The sequence below is a fragment of the Asterias amurensis genome, chromosome 11 (genome assembly GCF_032118995.1).
Source record: "Asterias amurensis chromosome 11, ASM3211899v1".
Taxonomy (NCBI): domain Eukaryota; kingdom Metazoa; phylum Echinodermata; class Asteroidea; order Forcipulatida; family Asteriidae; genus Asterias; species Asterias amurensis.
Genome location: NC_092658.1, coordinates 9,798,238 through 9,820,103, shown reverse-complemented (window position 1 = coordinate 9,820,103; position 21,866 = coordinate 9,798,238). Strand labels below are relative to the sequence as shown.

Here is a 21,866-nt window from a genome sequence, read left to right as displayed (position 1 = left end):
TTTATTTATTTGTTTATTCATTGCAGACAAAGATTTAAAAGTAAAAAATTTCAACTTAGATTTGTATCTGTTGGGGCTAAATATCACACATAATTTCACTAGTATTTAGTGGAAAGCTTCGCAGCATCTGACTGTTTATAAAGTACCTTTAAAAATTAAATTGTCATTGATCAGTTGATATAGACTAGGCCAAGCTAAATTAAATAGAAACAGAGAATTATCCAAAACAAAATTGAGCTTCATGGAACTGGGTTGTGTTCTTTTGCCGTGTTGACATTGTGTGTGTTTTGATGCTGTTAGCCTGTGTGGGACGACAGTAGAGGAGAAAAAAGACAACAAAAGTAATAAAATCACATAGGCCCTAAATAAAATTAACTCAATTCCAGCTTGTTAATATTCCGATCCTCAACAAACCAAAGTCCACAATAAAGCAAAAAACTAGACCCAGTAAAACCCGGTTCATCCCTATGTTGACGTCACAAATTCGCAACGAATAATTTGCAGCAGTTCAATTCAACTCTGCTCAACTCACAACGAATATCGCTGCAAAAGGAGAGTTGTGGCGTCAAATTCACGTCTAATTTGCTTCGCATTCACATTCGCATTCCCAGGAAGTATGAACGTCAAATTCACATCTGTCTAATTTGCTTCGCATTCGCATTCCCAGGAAGTATGAACAGGGCTTTACAGGATACAGGGGCTCTGTCCTTTACTCACCTCAGTCATTTTAGTTTTTCTTTCACACAAAATGCATGCACAAAATGCAGGCCTATACTTTACTTTTAAAGCAATTCTTGTAAAAAAAATGGGTCCAGACAAAACAATACAATTTACAAACACAACTGTTTACGATATTTCATTTTTAGTGTTTGTTTATGGTTTAAAGCATGGAGGTAAAGCAACAGTTCTGCTGGTGATTCCAAGCAAAACTTAGAGAAATAAATATTATTTAATTGATACTTGACGCTTGAGGGCGGAATGACTCCGGAACATTTTGGTGCGCTCGAGAGTCCCACGCACAAGAAGTTTTTACAACGATTTAAAGTAATGTTTTCGTAAAAAATAGAACAGTTATCAGTTACCATCGTGATCCAAAGGAAAGCTGCCCTTTTCAGGTGGTCGAGGTTTGAAGCTCTTTTGTCCAAAATTCATAGCAGACATCTTGCATATTGAGTTTGGGAGCAACCTCTACGATTGAACTCCCGAAGTTATATGTGTGACCTTTGAACCCCCACAGCTGCCTGCTGGGTAAGTAAAATAATACAGGTGCACATTTTAAATTGCGACTACCGAATTGTGTATCCTATAAAGTACAATACTAGTAGACAAAAGCCACAAACAATTGTAACAAATTGTTTAAGCGTTATAATTTATTTAGTTAACATTCTATCCTTTTTAACCAAACTTAAACATGTTTTGTACAAAGTTAGTATTTTGTTTTAAAAAGCAATATGACAAGACGCACCATTATCGGTAGTCAACTTTTTAGCAGACGACACAAACAACATGTGACATCTGACACGGTGATGATGCATAGTATAAAAGTACCGGCAGACCGTCAAAAAAGCAAGGTTAGGCCTATTTCTGTATTTGCACCAGAGTGTTTTGTGAAATGTGACTGTTTTAATGTTTGAAATGTTTAATCTGTAAGTGTTCATACACGAATCCCACGATTTGTGTAATTAATTTTTAAAAGTAAAAGTAAAACCATGCTAACCCTAATTAACTAAACTTTAATTAACTTTTAATAAATAAAAAAGATAAAGACATTAAAGTAAAAACATATAAATTGTTTGAACTTTTAGATTTTAATCCAATTTTTGACCAGAAAGTTAAACAGTCTGGGGCACTGCCACAGTTTTTGTAGTATTGGATAGTGTAGGGTAGGCCCTGAAATGAGTAGGCTTGGCTATTGACCCAATCACCCAATTCACCTGACGTCATCATCAGAATAATCTTGGTGGTCAATGTCTACGTGTGTTATTCAGTGAAGTGCCCAGGCGACGCAGCATTTACTCATAAACCTATTGACCGCCAACATGGTGAGCGTGGCATCAGTCACCGCATGTGACCAGGGTAACGCACGTGCAAGGGGTCAATACAAATCTATTAACACATCTTCTTTAAATAAGATAATCCTTAATTTTTTATATCATCATCAAGATCTGAGGTGTGTTGTCTCAACTGCTATCTGGAGCTATTTGCATTCGGATTCACCTCTGTATGCTTTTCACTTCTGATTTACACATTTTTTTCTTATTCTTAGATCTCAGACAAATTTCCGACGAATAACTCTTGACTCTGCCCCATTCAAAGAGAAAAAGAAACAGGATTATGAATGACTCAGGTCAGGGTGCTGGAAGCACACCTTCTATGGCTGAACATGGAGTATCTTCAAGCGGAGCTGAGCCAATATTCAACATTAAAGACTTGTCTGAACTTGAAAATGAGCTGTTAGAAGAAAATATGTTCATGGTGGGTAATTAGAGGTGGAACAATAATCGTGACCCTCCATCCTCCCGACTGTCAATAAGGATGGAGGGTTATGATCATCGCAATTAGAACATCCAAAGAAATTTTGACAATGATTGTAAAGCTACCGATAAAATAGTTGCAATAACGTAACCCGCCTTCCGGCGGCTTCCGGGAGGAGGGTTACATTGTGGCAACTACCAATAAAAGAAGTTTGTTATAATGAAACTATATTCAACTTGGTGCTATGTCAGAATTCAGGTTTTGCATTGCAGGTCTGATACTTCCCTTGGTGCCTTTGAAATGCTCCAGTATAAAACTAACAATTTCCTCTTTCCCAAGGAAAAAATGCCTTGGTGCCTTTGCCCTTTCACAAACGAAGCATACAGGTCAGGCAATGTAACTACATAATATTCTACCTACTTTGTTTCAGTCTGAAGATAGTGGTTCGGATCACATGGCAACACCATTCAAGTATGTAGTGGCAGTTGGACGTGGATGCAGCCAGACCCCCAACCCAAGGGATATTAGATTACCACAAGCCTACTATGAAAATCTCAGACGCAAGGTATTTCTTGTTCTCTTAAATTATAACAATACTAATTTAGGCCTGAGCGACTAGTGGAATTTACTACTCGACTAGTCGCTCCTCTAGTGGCGACTAATTCCCATGATGCAATACAGTAAAATTCTTGCTGAAAGAATTGAAGGATTGTGTTATTGATGTCTGACTGTTTTTGTGAGTATAAATTATGTTGTCATGAATAGTCATGAGCGACACAATTGGTTCAACAAGCAGAGTGGGCACCATTTTTTTAGGAGTCCTGTCGGCACGATTAACCGAGTAGTTGAAAAACGGTAGTCATGACTCGACTAAGCAATCAATAGTCGCGACTTCGACACTAGTAGCACTAGTCGCCCAGGCTTAATACTAATACGAAGTTCTTAATCCTGTACAGTGCTTTATCACACCCGAGGGCATCTCAAAGCCCTTGATACTTTTGTCTGCAAGATATTGGGATCTATGTTTTTGAGACCGACCCATTTATTTACATAGCACTGTGTAATGGTTTATAACATGCTGCACACTGTTGCTTGAGTGGAAAATATAGCATCTTTATCTAGCTACTAAGAAAAGTGCATTGGATAAGAACCGAATATCATTGGTATGATTATTGATTATTTGTTGTTCTGTGTAGAATGTTGTCAGGGCCCAAGTCAACTCGGAGAAATCTGCTGGTCGAGGAAGAAGATTGCAAAATATCGCAGCTGAAAACCCATTACCAAGCCATCCCAGCCACAACGTCCCAAGGAGAGTCCACCAAAATCAACTACCTCTGAGCTGCAGGACCCTGGAAAAGAACTTTCTCGGTGCCAACACACGAGGGCTCACATCTGAAATCATGGAAGGAAAGGCTTGCCTCATGGAGAGGTTCCTTGGGGAGCCTTTAGGTAGAGAGGCCTTTAATCCGTTTGAAACCCCCCGGCAAGCACCACACTCGATACGTTCAATGCAGACTGCGCCAGGGTTGAATTTCAACAGGATGGACCAATGGCCAAACATTAATGGTGGTGGTTGTCAATCCGATTGTGGTCAGAAGGGAGGGAGGTATGATGAAGTGGAGACCCACACCTACCCAAAGAAGCCGCTTAGTCTGCAGGATCTTATGAAAACTATATCTTCTGCGTCAAGTTTTGAAAGCAGTTCGAGGAAAGGTGCCAGTGGAGGATTGAGCAGCCCTGGAAGCAAGAAATGGAGAAAGACAAAGAAGAGGAAAGAAGAGCCTGCACAGCAGGAGAAGGGAGTTGAGATGAGTGAAGGAGCTGCTGTGCCTCTGTCTAGGGTTGAAGATGGGAGTCAAGAAAGTCGCAATCAACAAGGGGTAAACATGAAGCTAATAAAAGTGAATAACTCAAAAAGTGCATATAACACAAAACATTTAATCAAAATGACATTGAATTGACATTTTGATTGACTCATAAATTCCTCTTTAGAATGTACAGACCCATTTGGTTTCGTTTCTAATTGTATTTTGAATGGGTATCAACTACATTGAAACTTTACACCATTTTTGGAGACTTGTTATTTCCCCCCACTTTAATGTTGACTTTATCTATTGGAAAAAGAGTCCCTCTTTAAAGGGAGGGTATACCTTTGGTGATTACCCCCCAAAAATTGTTGATCATGAAAACTGACTTTGTATGAAGCAATGCAGCTGTTGGTAATATTGAACATTTGAGAAAAGAATTCCCTTCAAAGGAATGTGGTTTCAAAAACTTTCAATCTGTGAACAGTTTCTGCATGAAACACTACTCAAATTGTGTATTCCAAATACGGAATCCTGCAGGGACATATACGCTCCAGATTTTCACCAATATCCTAAAAAATACACCTTTTGAAACACACATCGTTGACGGGTAAAACACACCAATTTTTTCTTTTTTTAATATAATCTAAATTATTTTATTTTTGATAACAGACCATACCCACAGGAGCCAATCTGATCCAGTTAGACAGCCTACCTGAGGACCTTACAGACGATCACTTGAGAGCTTTTATGTCTAGAGTTGGACCTGTAGTCGATTGTCATATACTTCGAGACAATGACACACAGAAATGCATTGGAATTGCATTTGTAAGGTAAGTCAAACTTATCAAGCTCTCCCAAGTGGGGTATTGACCCCTTGCACGCATGTCACATGCGGTGACTGTGCCTCGCTCACAATTTTAGTGGTCAATAGGTTTACCTGTGAACGCCGCGTCACCTAAAATGCACACTTCACTGTATAACGCACAGTGATGTTGACCACCAAAATGGCGCATCCAAGATTTTTCTGATAATGAGGTCAGGTGAATTGGGTCAGTATTGCGACCATGATTTGATTTACCTCCCCCACCAAAAAATAAAATAAAAAATAAAAAAATTGTACTAATTTACCCCTAATCGTTTCCACTTCCAATTTAGACGAGGAAGACAAGCAGGGTATACCGTTTGAAATGTCCAGACCACAGTTCTTCCCAGAACCAAAGTTTTACTCCTTACAATGATTCACACCATGCCAATTCCCCTTGCCTTTGAAAAACAAATATTTGTTAATCATTAGTGTAAAAGAAATGCAATTGTTTATTCCTCCTAGCCACACCAGGGTCTTATATGAGCTGTTTTATTCCTTGGGTTAGCTCCAATTAATTTTCTTACCCCAGACAAAAAAACCAGGAGGACTTGCTTGTGCTTCAATTAACAAACTGTTGACAATGTTAGTGTATTTTAAAACAACTTCAATGATACCATTTACAACATTACTTTTCCAGGTTTGAGAATATTAAAGATTGCCTGTCCGCTGTTTCCAGTCTGCATCAAAAAGACTCACCATTTAAAGGTAGACCTACATCTGGTTTCATGTTTATTTGCTCATCTTTATCATAAAGATCCTCACACATACACATAGTAATAACAAGTTCTTATTAGCACCCATTACTATAACTGTATCAATGCGCTTTACAGTTGTGCTCTTGTTATTGGGACCATTGGGAAAATAACATTCCTTTAATCTTTCTCATCTCACTTGGGTGTAAACAGCCCTGGGCTGCAGTGGAGCTCCAAAGGCTTTTTCAAATACATTATCGACATCTACCCTTGCAGGTACCCATTTATACCCCTGGGTGAAGAGAAGCAATTATAGTAAAGTATCTTGCTCACGAGCACAAGTGTCACAACATGAATTCCAACCGTCACTCCGATGACTAATAACCACCAGAACTATGCTCTTAACTACTCGGCCATGAAACACACGCAAGCTAAAGTGTTTTTTTGTGTTTGAATCAGCTGCTAGTCCTTTTTTGTTTTAAACACAATGCAATTTTCTAGATTCGTCCCAACAACTGGAGGTACCCAAACTGGGTGTTTACATGGTCTCATAAAGAAACAACAACAGCAAAGGAAGTCAAGAATAAACTAACTGTTGTGAGTGCAGAGCGCCCTCTGTTGGTGAACATGTAAACAAGACAGCTGTTTGTTGACAAGTCTGCTGAAGTGAAGGTTTGTTTGAAAGTATTTGTATTATTTCAAACAGTCCCGTTCTTTACAAGCTTGACATATGTACTTTATAAAAACCCATACCCGTCTGACCAGGGGTCGATTTCACAAAGATTTAGGACTAGTCTTATCTCGAGTTACTCTTCCTAACTTAGGACTACCCTTAAGTTTGTAATATCTCCTAGGACTAGTTTACAAATTGTACAAGCCCATGTGTTGAGCTGGTGATTGCTGCATTACAATAAACATTCACAATTTACTGCTTTGCAAAAAAACACACCCCAACAAATTGTATACACCGTACAGTTGGAGAGAGCATACAATTGTAATTCTAGTATATTTTGCAAGGTTTCCCATCTTCTTTTCAACTTGTGCCAGAGTCTAAACAAAGACACTAGTAACTTATGGTTCACCTCCAGTGTCCATGAAGGTTGGCTTTCCAATGCATTTGTTAGGGCATTCAAGTTATTATACAGGATTGGTTGAGCTGACAAAATAGTCACAGATGTTTTGTGTGATCAACAATAGAGCTAGATCAATCATCATTCAAACAACAAGCCCAGGCTTAATCTGTTGTGTGATAAAAGAAGAAAAAAAATGTGAAAAGCCGGATGCAATTATCAGCATGACACTTGGGTTGCAATGTTTTTAAAGGTTTTTAGATACAGTTATTCTCAAATTTGAGTTAATTTCAGAGGAAAATATTTCACAATTTTCTTTTTGTATGAGCTTCTTATTTGAACCACAAATAAACAATGTACTTTTATCCTTGCCAATCCTGTATAATACCATAGTAGCAGGCGCACATAATACCAAGAAAAAGTCAGGGTGTTAGCTAGCACCCACTCAAAGATACTTTACAAAAGAATGAACGGGGTATTTGAGAAACAAAAACAACCACTGAAGTAGAACAGAAGTGGAACAGAAACACACCTTTATCTTGAAAAACAAAAATCTTTATTTAAATTGTACATATTTTTAAATCTTACATTTAGTTCATGTAAAGGTGTTGATACTTCTGGTGATGAAAGATAATCCTCAACCAACAAAATATCTTCACAAAGTACTTCATATGTATTTAACTTAACAACATGCCTTGGTCAAGTTGCCAATCAAACCCTCTCGAGATATTGTTAACTGATTTTTTTTAAATCCTAGAAGAAGTGTCATAAAAATTAATAGGTCTTTTGTTATGTTTTATCATTTCAAATTTGAAAGTCTAAGTGTAAAGCCCCTTTCACACGAAACCAATTTAGCAAGGCTCCCTTGCTAAATTGTAGCATGATTGTATAATTTTACAAAGTGTGCCTCGTGTGAAAGGAAAACCATTTTTCTTTTGTCCAAGTTCTCTTGTAAAATCTTGCTTTATCATTGTACATTTTACAACCTTGCAAAAATGAAGCGAAGGACCCCCGCTAAATTGATGACATGTGAGTAGCAGTTATGAGTTGTCAAAGTGCCCAGTTTAATATAAGCACTGAAAGAACAGCAAAACTACATGTATGCCTACCAGAAAAAGGTTACCAGCTAATATTATATACCATTCTCATAAGCATTTGTAACTGGTATCCTGGTTGTTGTTGCTCAGCAGAAATTTGTTGAGCCATATTTCTGCTTAAAGCAGCTCTATAAAATTGGGCCCCGCACTTAGCTTAGGTTATCGGATGTAAAAAACAACTGGTTTCCTCTGTAAGCCATGGCAACCTGGGTCATAAACAGGAACCCCCTTAGGTAATACACAGGTAGTTGAGTCACTTTCCCATGTTGTGTTTGCTCAGCCCCAGCTGATCTATCCAGGGTTCCCTCACTTACTTAAACCGGTGACCTGTACGCCTCAACAGGGCATTGTTAGCACCTGTCTTTTAGATGGGAACCAGTTTCAGAAAAAGCCACCAGCAGATATTAATATCAAGCGGTTATTTACATGGAACTAGTGAATACCGGTGCACAATACATAGCACTTTGGCTGGTGACCTGTTTTTGCTGAGCAAGATCATTAATAATGCTAAGCAGATTTCTGTGATTAACAGCTTTATGAATTTTGATCCTATTTAAACAACCCACCTTTTTTATTTTTTATAATAAACCTTTTTGCAGAATTGTTTCATTTAAGTTAATTCAGTAGCATCGTCATTAAATAAAGATATTAAAAGTTTTACATAAACAGAATGGGTGGTTATTGATTGATTGACTATTGAAAATCCACTGGCTGCTTGTGTGAGATTCGAACCTTTTACCCCCCCCCCCCACAAATTATAGTCAAATTCTTGTGATTCTTGTGGTGATTTCTCATCAAAATAACCTAAAATGCACCATATTGTTCAGAAAGCAAGCAAGTTGGTACAGCACCTTTTAAATTTTGGTAACAATAAATGTACATAAACATGAGGGATGTACACTTGTTCCAACAGTAGGTCAAATAAAAAACCTGCAGAGTCATCTTTATACATTTTTACAATTATGTAAAGAACTATTTACAGTTTACATCACACCACCCACGCTAGACAACAACAACGGTAGTCATCACTTTAGATAAGTCATTTATAATCCAAGCTTTAGCGAGGATTATCAGTAACATTTTGCAGACCCGGAGCTCTTAACTTAATCTTAAATTCTTAAGATAAGTTGCCAAATCTAAGCACCAGTCCAAATAGACATAAGCATTTTTTTTATTAATAGCACAAATCATGAAAGGTTAACTCCAGACCATTATTCTTTGCCAGTTTAAATTGTCTGTTTTTGATTTAGTGCTGTTATGTTTTTGAGAGGGTATTTTGCCCTTTGCCTCAGTTTGAAGCTCGTTGAGTTTATGACCGACTCCAGTAAAGACCAAACTTCCACTAGGATGGTGTGTTGTATTACGTTACCACAACAACAAACAACAGTATATTTAATACAATAAATCTTAATATATTTATATACAATATTACATATATTCAAATGAAAGAAGAAAATATACCTTTTTAATATAAATACACTTTGGTTTGCTTACATCAATAAGAGAGGTTTTTATCTGAAACAATTCCCAGTGTTCAGTTAGTCTTTCATGCATCATTCTTTACCTATGTAAACAGTTCCGACAAGTACAAACAATGAGTTTACTGCACTGTTCACCTAAAGAAAGTTGTGCTACACATGTGAACAAATCACTAGATCCCATGTTTAAGATACACAGAACGTTGAATGCAACAAGCTTTGATGGGCAGAAAGAAGTCATTGATCAGTCAGAGATCAAATTAAATTGCTGCGCAGGTGGGTTATTATGGTGTACTTTTTTTGTCAAGATTTGAGACTTTGCATGGATGGAAGATCAGTATCGGTTTTGTCAGACACCAGGGGTGCCTTCACTGGATAATCACCAATACTTGGAGGATATCATAAACAACTCAAGCAGGTTTTGGTTAATATACAAACACGAAAACCTACCCCCCATTAAAAACTAACAACTGCCCAGTGTGATTTTCCCAAGCAATTTTTAAACTGTAGTCTCCACTAGCATAAACCCTTGTTTCACCATAACCAGCTTGATAGTTTTCAACGTGCAGCCCCTTAAACGTTTAAACTGTAATCTCCACTAGCATTAACCCTTGTTTCACCATAACCAGCTTGATAGTTTTCAACGTGCAGCCCCTTAAACGTTTAAACTGTAATCTCCACTAGCATAAACCCTTGTTTCACCATAACCAGCTTGCTAGTTTTCAACGTGCAGCCCCTTAAACGTTTAAACTGTAATCTCCACTAGCATAAACCCTTGTTTCACCATAACCAGCTTGATAGTTTTCAACGTGCAGCCCCTTAAACGTTTAAACTGTAATCTCCACTAGCATAAACCCTTGTTTCACCATAACCAGCTTGATAGTTTTCAACGTGCAGCCCCTTAAACGTTTAAACTGTAATCTCCACTAGCATTAACCCTTGTTTCACCATAACCAGCTTGATAGTTTTCAATATGCAGCAAGTTTGAAACTTAAACTGTTATCTTCACTAGCATAAACCCCTTCAGCGCACATTTGAAATGATCATGTATCACAATGACTTCTTTACCCAGGCTACTCATGGGATATAGTGGAAGGCCCACACTGTCTGTGAAGAACAGGCATGCAACTGCAGCTAATCAAAACAGAGGGATTTATCAAGCACAGCGAGACTTTGTACTGTGTTTTTCAAATGTTAATGGTGGAGCTGAGAAAAAAGAAAAAGAAAAAAGGGAAAACACTGATCAGCTGAAAAGATGCATGCCTGACAGTAACTTCAACATCTATGTTGAGCGATTTAATTCTTTTAAGTCAGCATGTTTTCTTTATTAGTTGTTGAGTGTTAATGAACTTATATTATTAGTAAAGTTTTTATGGCAAGCTTCTTAAATACGTCATTGGTAAATTTTAAGTAACATGTGCATCTCAGCAACAATCTGAAAAGTTTTATATTGGGACCTCAATAAGATGGATCCTGCCGTTGCCAACGTTCTCTTCACCTCTCTCTTTCTGCCACAACATCTTATAGGCTTCTTGGCAGCAATTCCTGAACTCTTCGGCATGTCTTCTGATGATACCGGAGGTGCACTTGTCGAATTGGCTCTTCTCTATGCTTGGGTGTCGGTTGGACTGCTTGAAGTTATGGCGACGATTGTAGTCTCTGAGAATTTGGGGGAAAAAAGGTTTTGACAAGTTATATTTCTGTGCTGTCAATTTCTGAAATGTTTGTTTGAAATCAGTTTCTCTGGGTGAGGGACCAAACATTTTTAAGATAAGGAGTTATTGCAATGACTCGAGGATGTGTAGCCAGTCATAAGTTCACCTTTCTTAGGTTTTTGAAGGGCAGAGGGGTCTATTTATCCCCCAAATTAACTACCAATTTCTAATACCATATGAAAAAAAGTTTTAAGTTTCTCTCTCGTGCCATTCTTTCCTTCTTGCTGTGCTCCAAATTACCTCAACTTTGCCTGAATTTGGGAGGATAGCCCCGCCCCCCCCTCTGTTCCAACAGTTGCTGGCCTTTGACCCTGGATTGGACTAGTTGCTGAAGTGTCATTCTTACCTAAATCTTGGCATGTAGTTGTCAGGGTTACAGTGATGTCTCTTCATGCCAGCCTGCTCTCCTAGAATGCAACATGTGGTCTTTGGTCTGGTCGTCGTGGGGAGCTCTGTCTCCATCACCAGCCTCGTCGTTGTGGTGGACAGGATCGAGGTGGGCTCCGCTCCACTACCGTACACTTGATCTGGATCTTGATGATGATGACGATGGCGGCGGTGGTTGTGGGCAGGGACACTTGGAAGCTGTGGAGTGGGCGGCTGTGAAGTGACCAGCATCAACCCTTCAAGTTCTGGGTGAACTGTAGAAGTCGCCTCCTCATCTGAGCCTGGATTCTGTTGCTGTTCATGGTATTCTAGCAACTCTGGAGAGGGTAAAAGAAAAGTGTATGTTAATCCCAAAGTCGTTGGTTCAAGTTCCACTCCAGTAAATCTATCTTTGTTCAAACCCAGTTAAAATGAAAAGTACTTTGCTGGTTTTAAAACAATTTCATATAATTATCTCCCAACCTTAACCAGCCGATCTATATTATAAAACATAATCATGTTTTATTATATGTATACAATTTTGTGCACGTTCACTTTCAGGCTTATTTTGATTGCTGCAATCAAAACAAGCAACAATGATATCACTGATATGTGGTATAGAATGTCACAGAATTTCACATGGCCTCTGTTGCCCTGGTTTTGGCCTTTGTGCCCTATGCAAAATAAAAAACCGCCTTGCCCTCTCAAAGCTGAAATATCCCAGACCTGATTTCAGACATTGAAATATTTATGCAGGATTATGAACTTTAATCAGCAAGATTTCAGAATGAACCACCCAACTAATTTTGTTTGTACAACCTCCAATCATGTCTTTGTATTTAAACCTTAGCCTAGCTATCTATTCCTCAAATATATATTTTTGTCATCACTTGATTTAAGATACAACATACCATTTGAAGTTAAGCTTCTCTAATTCTATCGACAAAATAAAACCATATCCAATCCTATTAACTTATCTCTGCATACTTTGGGGCAGGGGAAACTGATACTATACACATGTACATACTGTACTATAATGGGCCCTAAGTGGGAATACCCATAATTAACAAGCAATCAACTTGTGTTAAATCAATTTCACTTAGTGATACCATTCCATGAATGAAGGAAATGTTACTTCCTCCGTGACATCCCTATTTACCTGCTGTGCATATCCTTTGAAAAATTACATCTGTTATACCTTTGACAACAGAGGTGACTCAACTAAGAATCTTTTATTGAGCAAAACATAATGATAGCAATTATATTCATTGAATGTGTTTGTACTGATTTTTGTGTAGGAAAATCATTAGTAAGTCCGGTGAAGTTCAGTCATTTATGATGTTTACAAATTCCACAGCTCTCTACTACACCCTCCTTTAGTTTCAAGGTTATTCTTCAATGAGATATAAAGAATATGTTTGGCCTATATTTCTGCTTTTTGTTTACAACATGGAATGGTGTTATCACCGAGTCAGATTAGTTATCAGTTGCTGTTATTTTTCCATGAAGAAAAATATGTGTTATCAAAAATGAGTTTTGAGTTGTTTGTTACATTCCAGTGTGTTCGATCATAGTTTGATTAGATTGAGAATGTGATCTGCCTGATAATGAAATATACCAATCTATTTGTGTGAATATGAAAAACAATTAGTTTGTGTAACACAATAGTATGTAACTCTGTAGATTGTCCCTATATTTATCTACCGCAAAAAAATCAAGCTAGTGTAGGAATGATTATTTCTTCAGCTCTGCCAGAAAACTCAAAGAAGTGTATTTTTGTGTGGTAACCTTTCATGGACTTTTCTCCAAAAGCTGCGATTGGCACTTGCAATGCAAAAACAAGATACAAATCAGATTGCCACATAAACTTAATATTGTACAACTATCCTGTAAACAACGGTTTAATTTGGTCGTTTGGTAGACACTTGTTTGCAATGTAACATACGAAAGTTTTGCTTTGCAAACAATAGTGTTGGCCTTCACCGCAAAAGAGAGCAACTATGTATTCTATCATCTATAGCATAAATCACTGACGAATTGATGGTTGTCGCCAAAACAGCAAAGTTTTTTGTCATTCTAGTTTTTAATTTTATGCTGCACAAGGCGGCTGCCCGCGCAAAAGGTGGTCATTATTTTGTAAACAAAATGAGCGCCAATGGTCATTATTACTTTTTCCCCCGCGTTTGCAAAAAGACAATAAACATAGTCATTCAAAAGATAAAATTCCACTGATAGTGATAGTTATTAGGTTCCTGTTTGGTGGAATTCCACTTATCAAGATCATTTGAAACGGGTTAACAAGTGCAGGGACAAATAACCGAACAAACAAGAGTCAAGGACCTTTGCTAATTGACTACGGAATATCTCCACCACTTTGGTGAAAATTTATGGATACCACAATCCACAAACTACTTTCTTCCATGCCTTGGTGTCACTTTAAGAATCGTGGACCCTGGACCGTTTGGTTAAGGAGCCCATCACACAGCAAGGTGATGAAAGACAAGGGAACCTCAACTCCACAGCTGTCCCAGTTAACCTTGGGGGTACACCAAGGCCAAACATGTTGCCAAACAACCCTCTCTACCAACGGCACACATGTGTTTCTGCCATAACATCATTCCGCAGAGATTTATGGCCTGGAGTTAATCAAGTTGTTTTTGTGGTTGTCGGGAATAAAACTTGTTGACCGATAGTTAGGGGCGTGCCTTACGTTGATACGACATGATACGACATGATACGACTCGCTAGTTTCTACAAAAAAAATAAAAAATAACAATGAAGGGAGAACAAATAAAATGGAGTGCAAACTGTTTCTGTTTGACCCTGCCTTTTTTATGATCTGTTCTATGCTTTGTTTAAACCCGAATTATTAAACACATGGAAGGAATTTTAAGTGACTCCTTTGTTTGCTTTACTTGACCCCTAACTTTTTAACAGGGTGTTATTTTATACGGTTTCCTTTGATCTTCATTATAATCACACCTCCATCGTTCAGTGTGAATGGTTGTGTACATTTTTTTGCCTTCCGGCATTGTGTACAAATTCCACCTGAAGTGCCATTACTTCTCTCCCAAAAGGATTTTATTTACAGGGCTACATATAGCCAGTCATATTTATTTTACCATTAGAGGCATGATAAGATTGATGCATCCTTGATGGACGGTGGTCAGTATGACAATGCGTGGATTATAACAAACAACTACCACAGAAAAGAAAAATCCACACTATTTGCGAAGCACGTGTTCTTTCTACACAATTCGCTATAAGCGCGTGTTCTTTAGAAGTGTAACTCCATCAAATGTAAAGTTTTCACCAAGTCACAATATTCTCACATTTTAGGAGAGACACAAATATGTGACCAGTACTCATATTTGTATCTACACTTTCTAAAAAAAAAGAATGCATCCTTATTAAGCAGTCTTTTGTTCTTTCCTTCATCCCTGCACTTCACACCTTCCCATGTACACATCTTTGTGGAGCAACCAAGTCTTGAGAATTCTTCTTTAGAGTCCGTATGTTTTCCATTTTTGTTTTGTCCTTGGGTCTCCATAATGGTGTCGAAAAAGAGCAAAGCCGAATACATCCACATGTTTCAACTCAATATTTTCTAGAGCATTCTCTTGGCTTTATATATATACACTCTTCTTTACAAAACCAGGGACCCCATTACAGAGCCGAACTGTTGAGCACATTTTGCACATGACTGAGTGACAGAATGCAAGATGGCATGACATGTTCGCGACCTCGGTATGAAGGAATGTTCTCCAACCATAATTGCATCTCCTCAGCTGTTGGAACATGTGCTCAGCATTTGGTCAAGAAACCGGGGACAGATCGAGATAATTTGGAGTCAATAAAATCAAGACACATGTTCAAATTCAGAAACGAACTTCAGTAAACATCTTTTCGGTCGAGTTTGTTGGCAATTTAGAATTAAAAAGACGCAAGTTACAGATGTTTTGAATATTTCGGCTTGTTCGTAATTTGGAACGCAATTTGGACAAGGTGTTACGAGTCGTGGCCACGTAGTGAAAACATGTGAGGAGCATGGTCAAACGGAACTACATTTAGTTTCTCAAACGGGAATTCAGATTACTTCCCTAATGGCCTCATATTTTTACATTGATCTAATTATAAGTTAGTAATTTATATCCCGTCATTTACACAGTTTTCTTATTTACCAAATAATTAAGTTCGTTTGCATAGACCACATCGAATAATCTTTGTCTCCCTTGATAAGTATGTTCTGTGTTATTTTACGCGGACTAGACCAATCATATCATACGAGGCCTGCGTATAACAACCGAACTTAAAACACAAAATTGTGAAATATAATAATATTAAAGTTTCCAGTTTGTAAAAAATATATTTCTGCAAGTTTAGATGTTTGAAAATGTATTTTTCATAAAATCCAATGCTTGGTCCCTTTAATAATTTTCTGTTCTCGTGACATTCACGATCCCTCACAGCTTCTCGTTAACCACAACGTAATACAAAAGGGATATCAATCACTTCGGATGACGTGAGTTGAGCGCCGGCCACGAGGTCTCGAACTTGACCTTTCATCGGTCGGTCCCAGCAGAGCGCCAGGGTACCCCTGGGCTCGCCACGCTGCGGTCGCAAACAAGGTCTCATCGGGCCAGGTTCACAGCCGTGGGTCGAAATGAAAACCAATGATGCAACCATCTTCTCCTTCTTTCCACGGGTCTTGTGATTCTGAGTCAAGTTTTAGATGCTGATGAGAGGAATAGCTATGCTGCCTTGGGGGTGCCCTTACGACCTCATAGGGTACTTGAGGTGTCAAGTCACACGGTGACATCACGACGATCAGCTGACAACAGCAGCTGTTTTTATGGTTAGAAGTCTATGAGCGAGAACCAATAGTGTTTTGATTTGAGGTATTATGGTGGCTCTATGCTTTCGATTTGTTCTCTCGTAATTCTTGTTTTGCTCTTCCGAAAGGTTACCCTATTCTACAGATGTTTTGATCATCGGTAATGTCAAGTTAATACCGGTTGATTCTTCTAGAGATTCAACCAGACCAAGTATCTACATCAAGCACAACATAACAATGAATATCCAGTATTGGTAATTGTTGGGGAAAACTATTATCTGCATGCTCGCATAGCGCTACACCCATCTTAGCGATGGTCTCCAATGTAAAACATTATATTTTGAAGACCCATGAAAACCAACAGATATCGCTTTATTCAGTCAAACTTCTATTTCTACTTCCATGGTCACACTAATATCTTCATTATGACAAATTTAAAGGTTTATAGAATCATCTACGAATGAATTGCTATTGGAAACCAGGGGAATTGAATTCACGAAATTCCACTCTTCATAAAAATAAAAAGGCATCAAAACCCTGTGTTGTACAACGCAGCATCTAAAGCATGTTTGTGGTCGGTTTCAAGTCCTCTTTAATAAATAAAAAAGTACACCAGCGTGGTAAAATTGCTGTTTTAAATTCCCGCCACATTTTATAATTTTTTTTTGTCCTTTACACCGATCCCCCAAACTTACCCAGTCAGTTTCCCTTGTGATTTATTATTTGGATAAAATAGATAATTGTTGAGGTTGAACAAAATGATCAGCTAATGTGGACAAGAAGCGGGAAACGCCACGGTAACTCTAGTACAAACTAAATACAAACAAATATAGGAAATGTCCAGTCAGCATGGTCAAGGCTGTATTGATTGTAGTAGATATCAATTTTTTCCGGTAGCACGCAGTGATTGTGAAATAGTGTTCACACTATACGTGTAAAGTCGTCCGATTTGGTTGCCTCGTTCATGGCTCGATTGCTGAGCTGGATTGGTGGGTGTGCCCTTACACACGTCAGCTTGTGGGGTACTTAACAATGCTACCACACCACACAGGGTTTCTTTGTTAAGGCGCCCCACGGGGAATTTCTTCAGCAACAGCCTTTCTAGCCTTTTTCCGTATCCGTAAGGGTGGTTTTTTTGTTGTTGTTGTTGTTTTTTTTTCTTGGGGGGGGGGGGGGGGGGGTGGAGGGGGTAGGGCTACATCTGAAGGTTTGGTTGAATAGCAAAACTGCACATTCAGGATGATTTGTGTGAACATACAAATTGGGGGGGGGGGGGGGCAAAAAATCCATTGTTCTTACACATCTACAAAATTTTATATACGGGTGATATTTGATTGACAGAGACAAATAACCCACCTGTATCGACCTGCTTGTACGATAAACTTTGCCAACTCGTGTGCAACAGTTGCCACCAAAACCCAAGCAGTTATTGCAGGAATGCCAACTGTAAATAAACTATGCGCGGGAATAATATCATAAACAGCCGACGGGTCATGCTGCTTTACTACCGGCGCACTCCATGCTAGCATTGAAACTTGATGCTGCGATTCATTTTGCTTGAATAATTGTTGGGGGAGGGGAGGGGCTGAAGTATTGCAAAGCTTCTGTTTTATGATCGATAATAAATACAATTTATTGTTTCCATTACCTTCAGGCAAATTCATCAAAAAATAAATCAACACCTCATGTTTGCACACGTTTATATTTCTATTTCCGGTTTCTTATACGTTATTTTCCCGGCGTCCTAAATTGCTATATTCGTTGCCAATTCTAATGTTGTGTATTTTCTCACAACGACCGACTGGCTCATCTCAGAGATGCTCGGAGGGGCTTCGAGGAAGTCTAAGGATATGGATCAAAATGATTCACATGTTTGTGTGATATATCTTTTCTCCAGTAATTTGTATTGCGATATTGGTAACTAAACCGAACGTCGCTAATGAAGTCAACTCATTTAACTTGGCTGTCACTTCTTGTTAAGTCAGAAATTATACCTGATTTTTCAAGAAGTGAAAGTCTGTCTCACTCTCCTAACGTCCTTACGTATCTTCCTCCCCCAACAAACGGAAGGATCGGTATCCAGAATTAGCCAGTTTGTGTTGTTCGATAATAAGTGACTCCCTGGCGGATATTAGTCAAGATAAACGAGGGTGAGAGAACTTCTTTCTAACCACACTGTCTTCCGATCATATCGAGGTGGAGATAAATCAATTCTTGGTGTGGTTTTGGTTCCCCATTGTTGGCTGTATTAAACTTCGTCACCCTAATGACCCTAAATGTCACGACATGCCTAAAGGTCAAACCACAACCAGTGTACTTTATGGGTATACACAATCGGTGACGATTCCTATATCAATGATGATCAAACGTCATGTGAGGATGTGTTTCGTTGTAAAATCTAAATCCATTGCATAATTTCCTTAACTTCAAAATACAAGGACGCATTTTCATCAAGCCAGATTGTTGGGACATGTATTATGGGTTTGTTCCATACCAACTGAGTGAAGAGTCGTCCCAATGTACCGACTATTATAAGAGACCGCTCAAAACTAGGGGACCGGTCCTAACTGATAAGCAGAGAAAGGGACTGGTCCCAATTGAGAGTTTATGTTACAAAAGGGACGGCCCATCTATGCATCTGGGATCCAAAACTGATGTACCAAGCAGGCCATTGCGGCTGTCATTGCAATTTGATGGGGACGCAACAGCTGAAGGTTATTTCAGTTGCGTAGCAAAAGTTGGTAAAAGTTTTGCTTTGAAGATTACTGAGAATCCTTAAAATACCGTGTACGAACCAACAGGCCATTGACCTTTGTTCATCACTGTGGTGTAATAAATACGGAATTTGTTTGGACCATGTTAACTTTTTTTATTTTACAAACGAAAGTGACCCTCACTTACGGTATATTCTAGGCTAGTACCCAGTGCCATTCTGGCAGACAATATATACTACACACATACTGGTCAATGGGAAATTTTATTTTGGTATCACAATTTCCACATAAATTCAAGAACAAAACTACTGAGCAAATTTTAAGACTTGTTAAATTTCTTCATACAAAAGTCGATACAAAATTCGGACAGTGCAATTTCCATAAAACATTAGATTTAATGTTTTCTTCCCGTGGGCTGATTATGTACAACTTGTGCCTGCAGGAAGTCCAGGCTCTGTGTCCCTTTCTGTGGTGTCACAGGTTACCTGGTCTATATAGCTTATTAAACTCGCCATCTGCTTCATAAGTGACACAACCGGTAGGCATTAAATTTGACATACACATCATCATTGGTAGTAATAATAGTATAGGCCTATGGCTATGTAGGTGTGACTTCCGTTAAAGTCAACAGGATACTGATTGAATAATTAATTTTACATTATATACTTCTTGGAAATGTTAATGCTCTGGTATAGTGGTCTGGTATCCCTTCCACCACTCCAGTGACCTTCTAACAACCCCTAATATAGGCTCCAGATTACAGTTAACCAATCCCAATTAATCACACAGATAAGATTTTCCAGGATAAACTATATGTGAAGTTGAGTGAAGTCACAAAATGTGGGTCACATAATAATCTGATAAATCATGCCCATGTTGCTATGAATTCAAGTCCCTAGAGATAAGAAACTATGCTAACTCACACACACCACAGTTCACCCCCATGCTCATCATACACCTATTCATAAATATACACTCACTCACCAGTATAACCTACCTCCGTGGTATAACCAAACCAATGAGGTAGAGTAGAACTACCGTATGCTATAGTATAACTAATAATAATTTGACTCTAATCCTACACAACTATTGTGCTATCATCAGATAATAGCAAACAATTTCAGTTTTATTGTATGGTGTCTTACTTATAGTTCTAGCTCTATGTTTACAGTCTTTAAAAGTCTTTAAAGTCTTACCTGCCAATGTCTTGAATCTGACTGCCACCACACAGCTTCTGAGTGTGGTACAAACCACGAACAGCACAATCAAGTACGATGGTTTAGTCATTGCTGTAAACGTTTACCGCGAAACTTTCACAAAGAAACCTAAACAAAATCTGCAAATCCTTGTGAGACTATTTGTTTTGGTATTAAAATTCTATACTTCTCGATTCTGACCCTGAATTTCTCACCGGGTTTCCTCACTTTGTAGTTCGTTCTCACAGCGTGCTCGTTGTTTTTCTGAAATCTCGTAAACCTCCGAGTCTGTTTATATGCTAAAGTTCACGATGACGTCAGCACCACGGACCTTGCCACTCAGCCAATGAGAGAGCAGCGCCAGTGATGGGGGCTCGAGCCGCTCGTCCAATCGCGTTCGCTCCTTGTGTTTATCGTTTACGATCGTATGGGCGTTGTACCCCTTTTACCCAATGGGAACCGGTTGAGATCTTTGTTTATCAACATGATTAAACAGAGCTCGATCCACCGAACACAATAATACAACACGATTTCCAGGGTATTCTTTTTATGTCAAGCTGAGTTGATGTGACAGAATTTGTTATCTGACGGCTCATACCTCTGCGTGAAACATGCGTGGAATGTTATGATGGTTCCGGATTGAGCCGGGATATCACAAGGCCATTTTCCCCCTCTCAACACTGTGTGTTTTTAATCTTGCCAAAGGAGGGTATCACGCAGAGATGTTGCGTATCATAAACAAATATAAAGGAACATCCGAGCTTTGCAAAAACCACGTGGACCCTAAACCCCACTGATTGAATTCTTTGACCCTTTTAAACCGCAATTGATGGGTGCTTCAGATGTTGGATCCCAACAAACACCTTTTACACTTTGTCAATTATTGACACTTGGTTGTGTGATTAATTGGTTATACGTCCCCGGCTTATCTGGTATGTTTAGCTGGGGGAGCATATGGGGTTTTATTTCATAGGTTTTGACCATGTTTTGACTATGGAATACAGATACTTCAGATACGTTGGGAATACCAAACGTTTACTCTCTTAAAAAAGAATGAAACATTTCACTCTCTTGTCCGAGTGGTGTCATTTTCGCTCTTTTGAGAGTGAAAGTCATCTGTATCACTCTTTTTGGGTGAACATGGAACGAAGTATCACTCTAAATCGAGTTGAAAGTACCCGTCTTTCACTCTTAAAACATTTGTCCGTCATATGGCTCTTTGTAAGAGCGGTATGGCTGCCAAAACGGGTTTTTGGCACTCTTTTTCACTAAGAGAGTAGTAACACTACTTTAAACGTATCGAATTTGGTTTGGGCTGGACGGTTGGGTGAGTAGGAGGGGGAAAGGTAGGGGGAATGGCAACTTCACCCATCCCATAAAACATCTGAAATAGTTGTTGTGACCAACAATTATTTCAGATGTTTTATGGGATGGGCTAACCCCTTACCTCACTTATAGTGAAGTCAGCGCAATCCCTCCTTTTGTGGAGGCACGCCATCCCCCATTTCTATACTCGTGCACACCAAGGAGAACCAAAACCTTTTACGACCCTTGGT

The 21,866-nt window shown here is 38.7% G+C and overlaps 3 protein-coding genes across 7 annotated transcripts in view; 1 reads left to right on the top strand and 2 right to left on the bottom strand.

The window, feature by feature from the left end:
* LOC139943814 (cytochrome c oxidase assembly protein COX19-like) overlaps positions 1 to 21,866 on the bottom strand; it is a 63,260-nt gene that overhangs the window by 2,386 nt on the left and 39,008 nt on the right. The window contains exon 4 of one of the 2 annotated variants that reach the window (XM_071940640.1): positions 1,083 to 1,244. In XM_071940640.1, the coding sequence (XP_071796741.1) occupies positions 1,083 to 1,161 (79 nt within the window). In that variant the 5' untranslated portion in view covers positions 1,162 to 1,244. The remainder of the gene's footprint in view (positions 1 to 1,082; positions 1,245 to 21,866) is intronic. The other variant, XM_071940641.1, reaches the window with a different exon arrangement.
* On the top strand, positions 1,165 to 6,464 carry LOC139943811 (uncharacterized). Of its 4 annotated transcripts, none has more exons than XM_071940637.1 (7): positions 1,165 to 1,248; positions 2,267 to 2,475; positions 2,906 to 3,040; positions 3,672 to 4,355; positions 4,953 to 5,113; positions 5,786 to 5,853; positions 6,342 to 6,464. In XM_071940637.1, exons 2-7 carry the CDS (start codon positions 2,335 to 2,337, stop codon positions 6,392 to 6,394), a joined length of 1,242 nt encoding a protein of 413 aa, XP_071796738.1. In that variant the 5' UTR covers positions 1,165 to 1,248; positions 2,267 to 2,334; the 3' UTR covers positions 6,395 to 6,464. The 4 variants fall into 4 exon arrangements, with proteins under 4 accessions (XP_071796738.1, XP_071796735.1, XP_071796736.1 ...); XM_071940634.1 differs by having other exon boundaries at positions 3,672 to 4,376; XM_071940635.1 differs by lacking the exon at positions 1,165 to 1,248 and adding an exon at positions 1,298 to 1,571 and having other exon boundaries at positions 3,672 to 4,376.
* LOC139943813 (uncharacterized) lies at positions 6,639 to 20,560 on the bottom strand. Its single transcript, XM_071940639.1, has 3 exons — positions 20,311 to 20,560; positions 11,547 to 11,904; positions 6,639 to 11,144 (listed from the first exon to the last, which is right to left on the bottom strand). Exons 1-3 carry the CDS (start codon positions 20,399 to 20,401, stop codon positions 10,931 to 10,933), a joined length of 663 nt encoding a protein of 220 aa, XP_071796740.1. The 5' UTR covers positions 20,402 to 20,560; the 3' UTR covers positions 6,639 to 10,930.

What these genes read in the sequence shown, in the direction of transcription:
- LOC139943811 (XM_071940634.1), top strand. Translation starts at nt 2,335, where the DNA reads ATGAATGACTCAGGTCAGGGTGCTGGAAGCACACCTTCTATGGCTGAA. An exon ending in ATTGGAATTGCATTTGTAAG is followed by an intron (nt 5,114 to 5,785) that starts GTAAGTCAAACT and finishes TTACTTTTCCAG; the next exon opens with GTTTGAGAATATTAAAGATT. An exon ending in AAAAGACTCACCATTTAAAG is followed by an intron (nt 5,854 to 6,341) that starts GTAGACCTACAT and finishes GCAATTTTCTAG; the next exon opens with ATTCGTCCCAACAACTGGAG.
- LOC139943813 (XM_071940639.1), bottom strand. Translation starts at nt 20,401, where the DNA reads ATGACTAAACCATCGTACTTGATTGTGCTGTTCGTGGTTTGTACCACA. An exon ending in CAGATTCAAGACATTGGCAG is followed by an intron (nt 11,905 to 20,310) that starts GTAAGACTTTAA and finishes TACCCTCTCCAG; the next exon opens with AGTTGCTAGAATACCATGAA. An exon ending in AACTACATGCCAAGATTTAG is followed by an intron (nt 11,145 to 11,546) that starts GTAAGAATGACA and finishes CCAAATTCTCAG; the next exon opens with AGACTACAATCGTCGCCATA.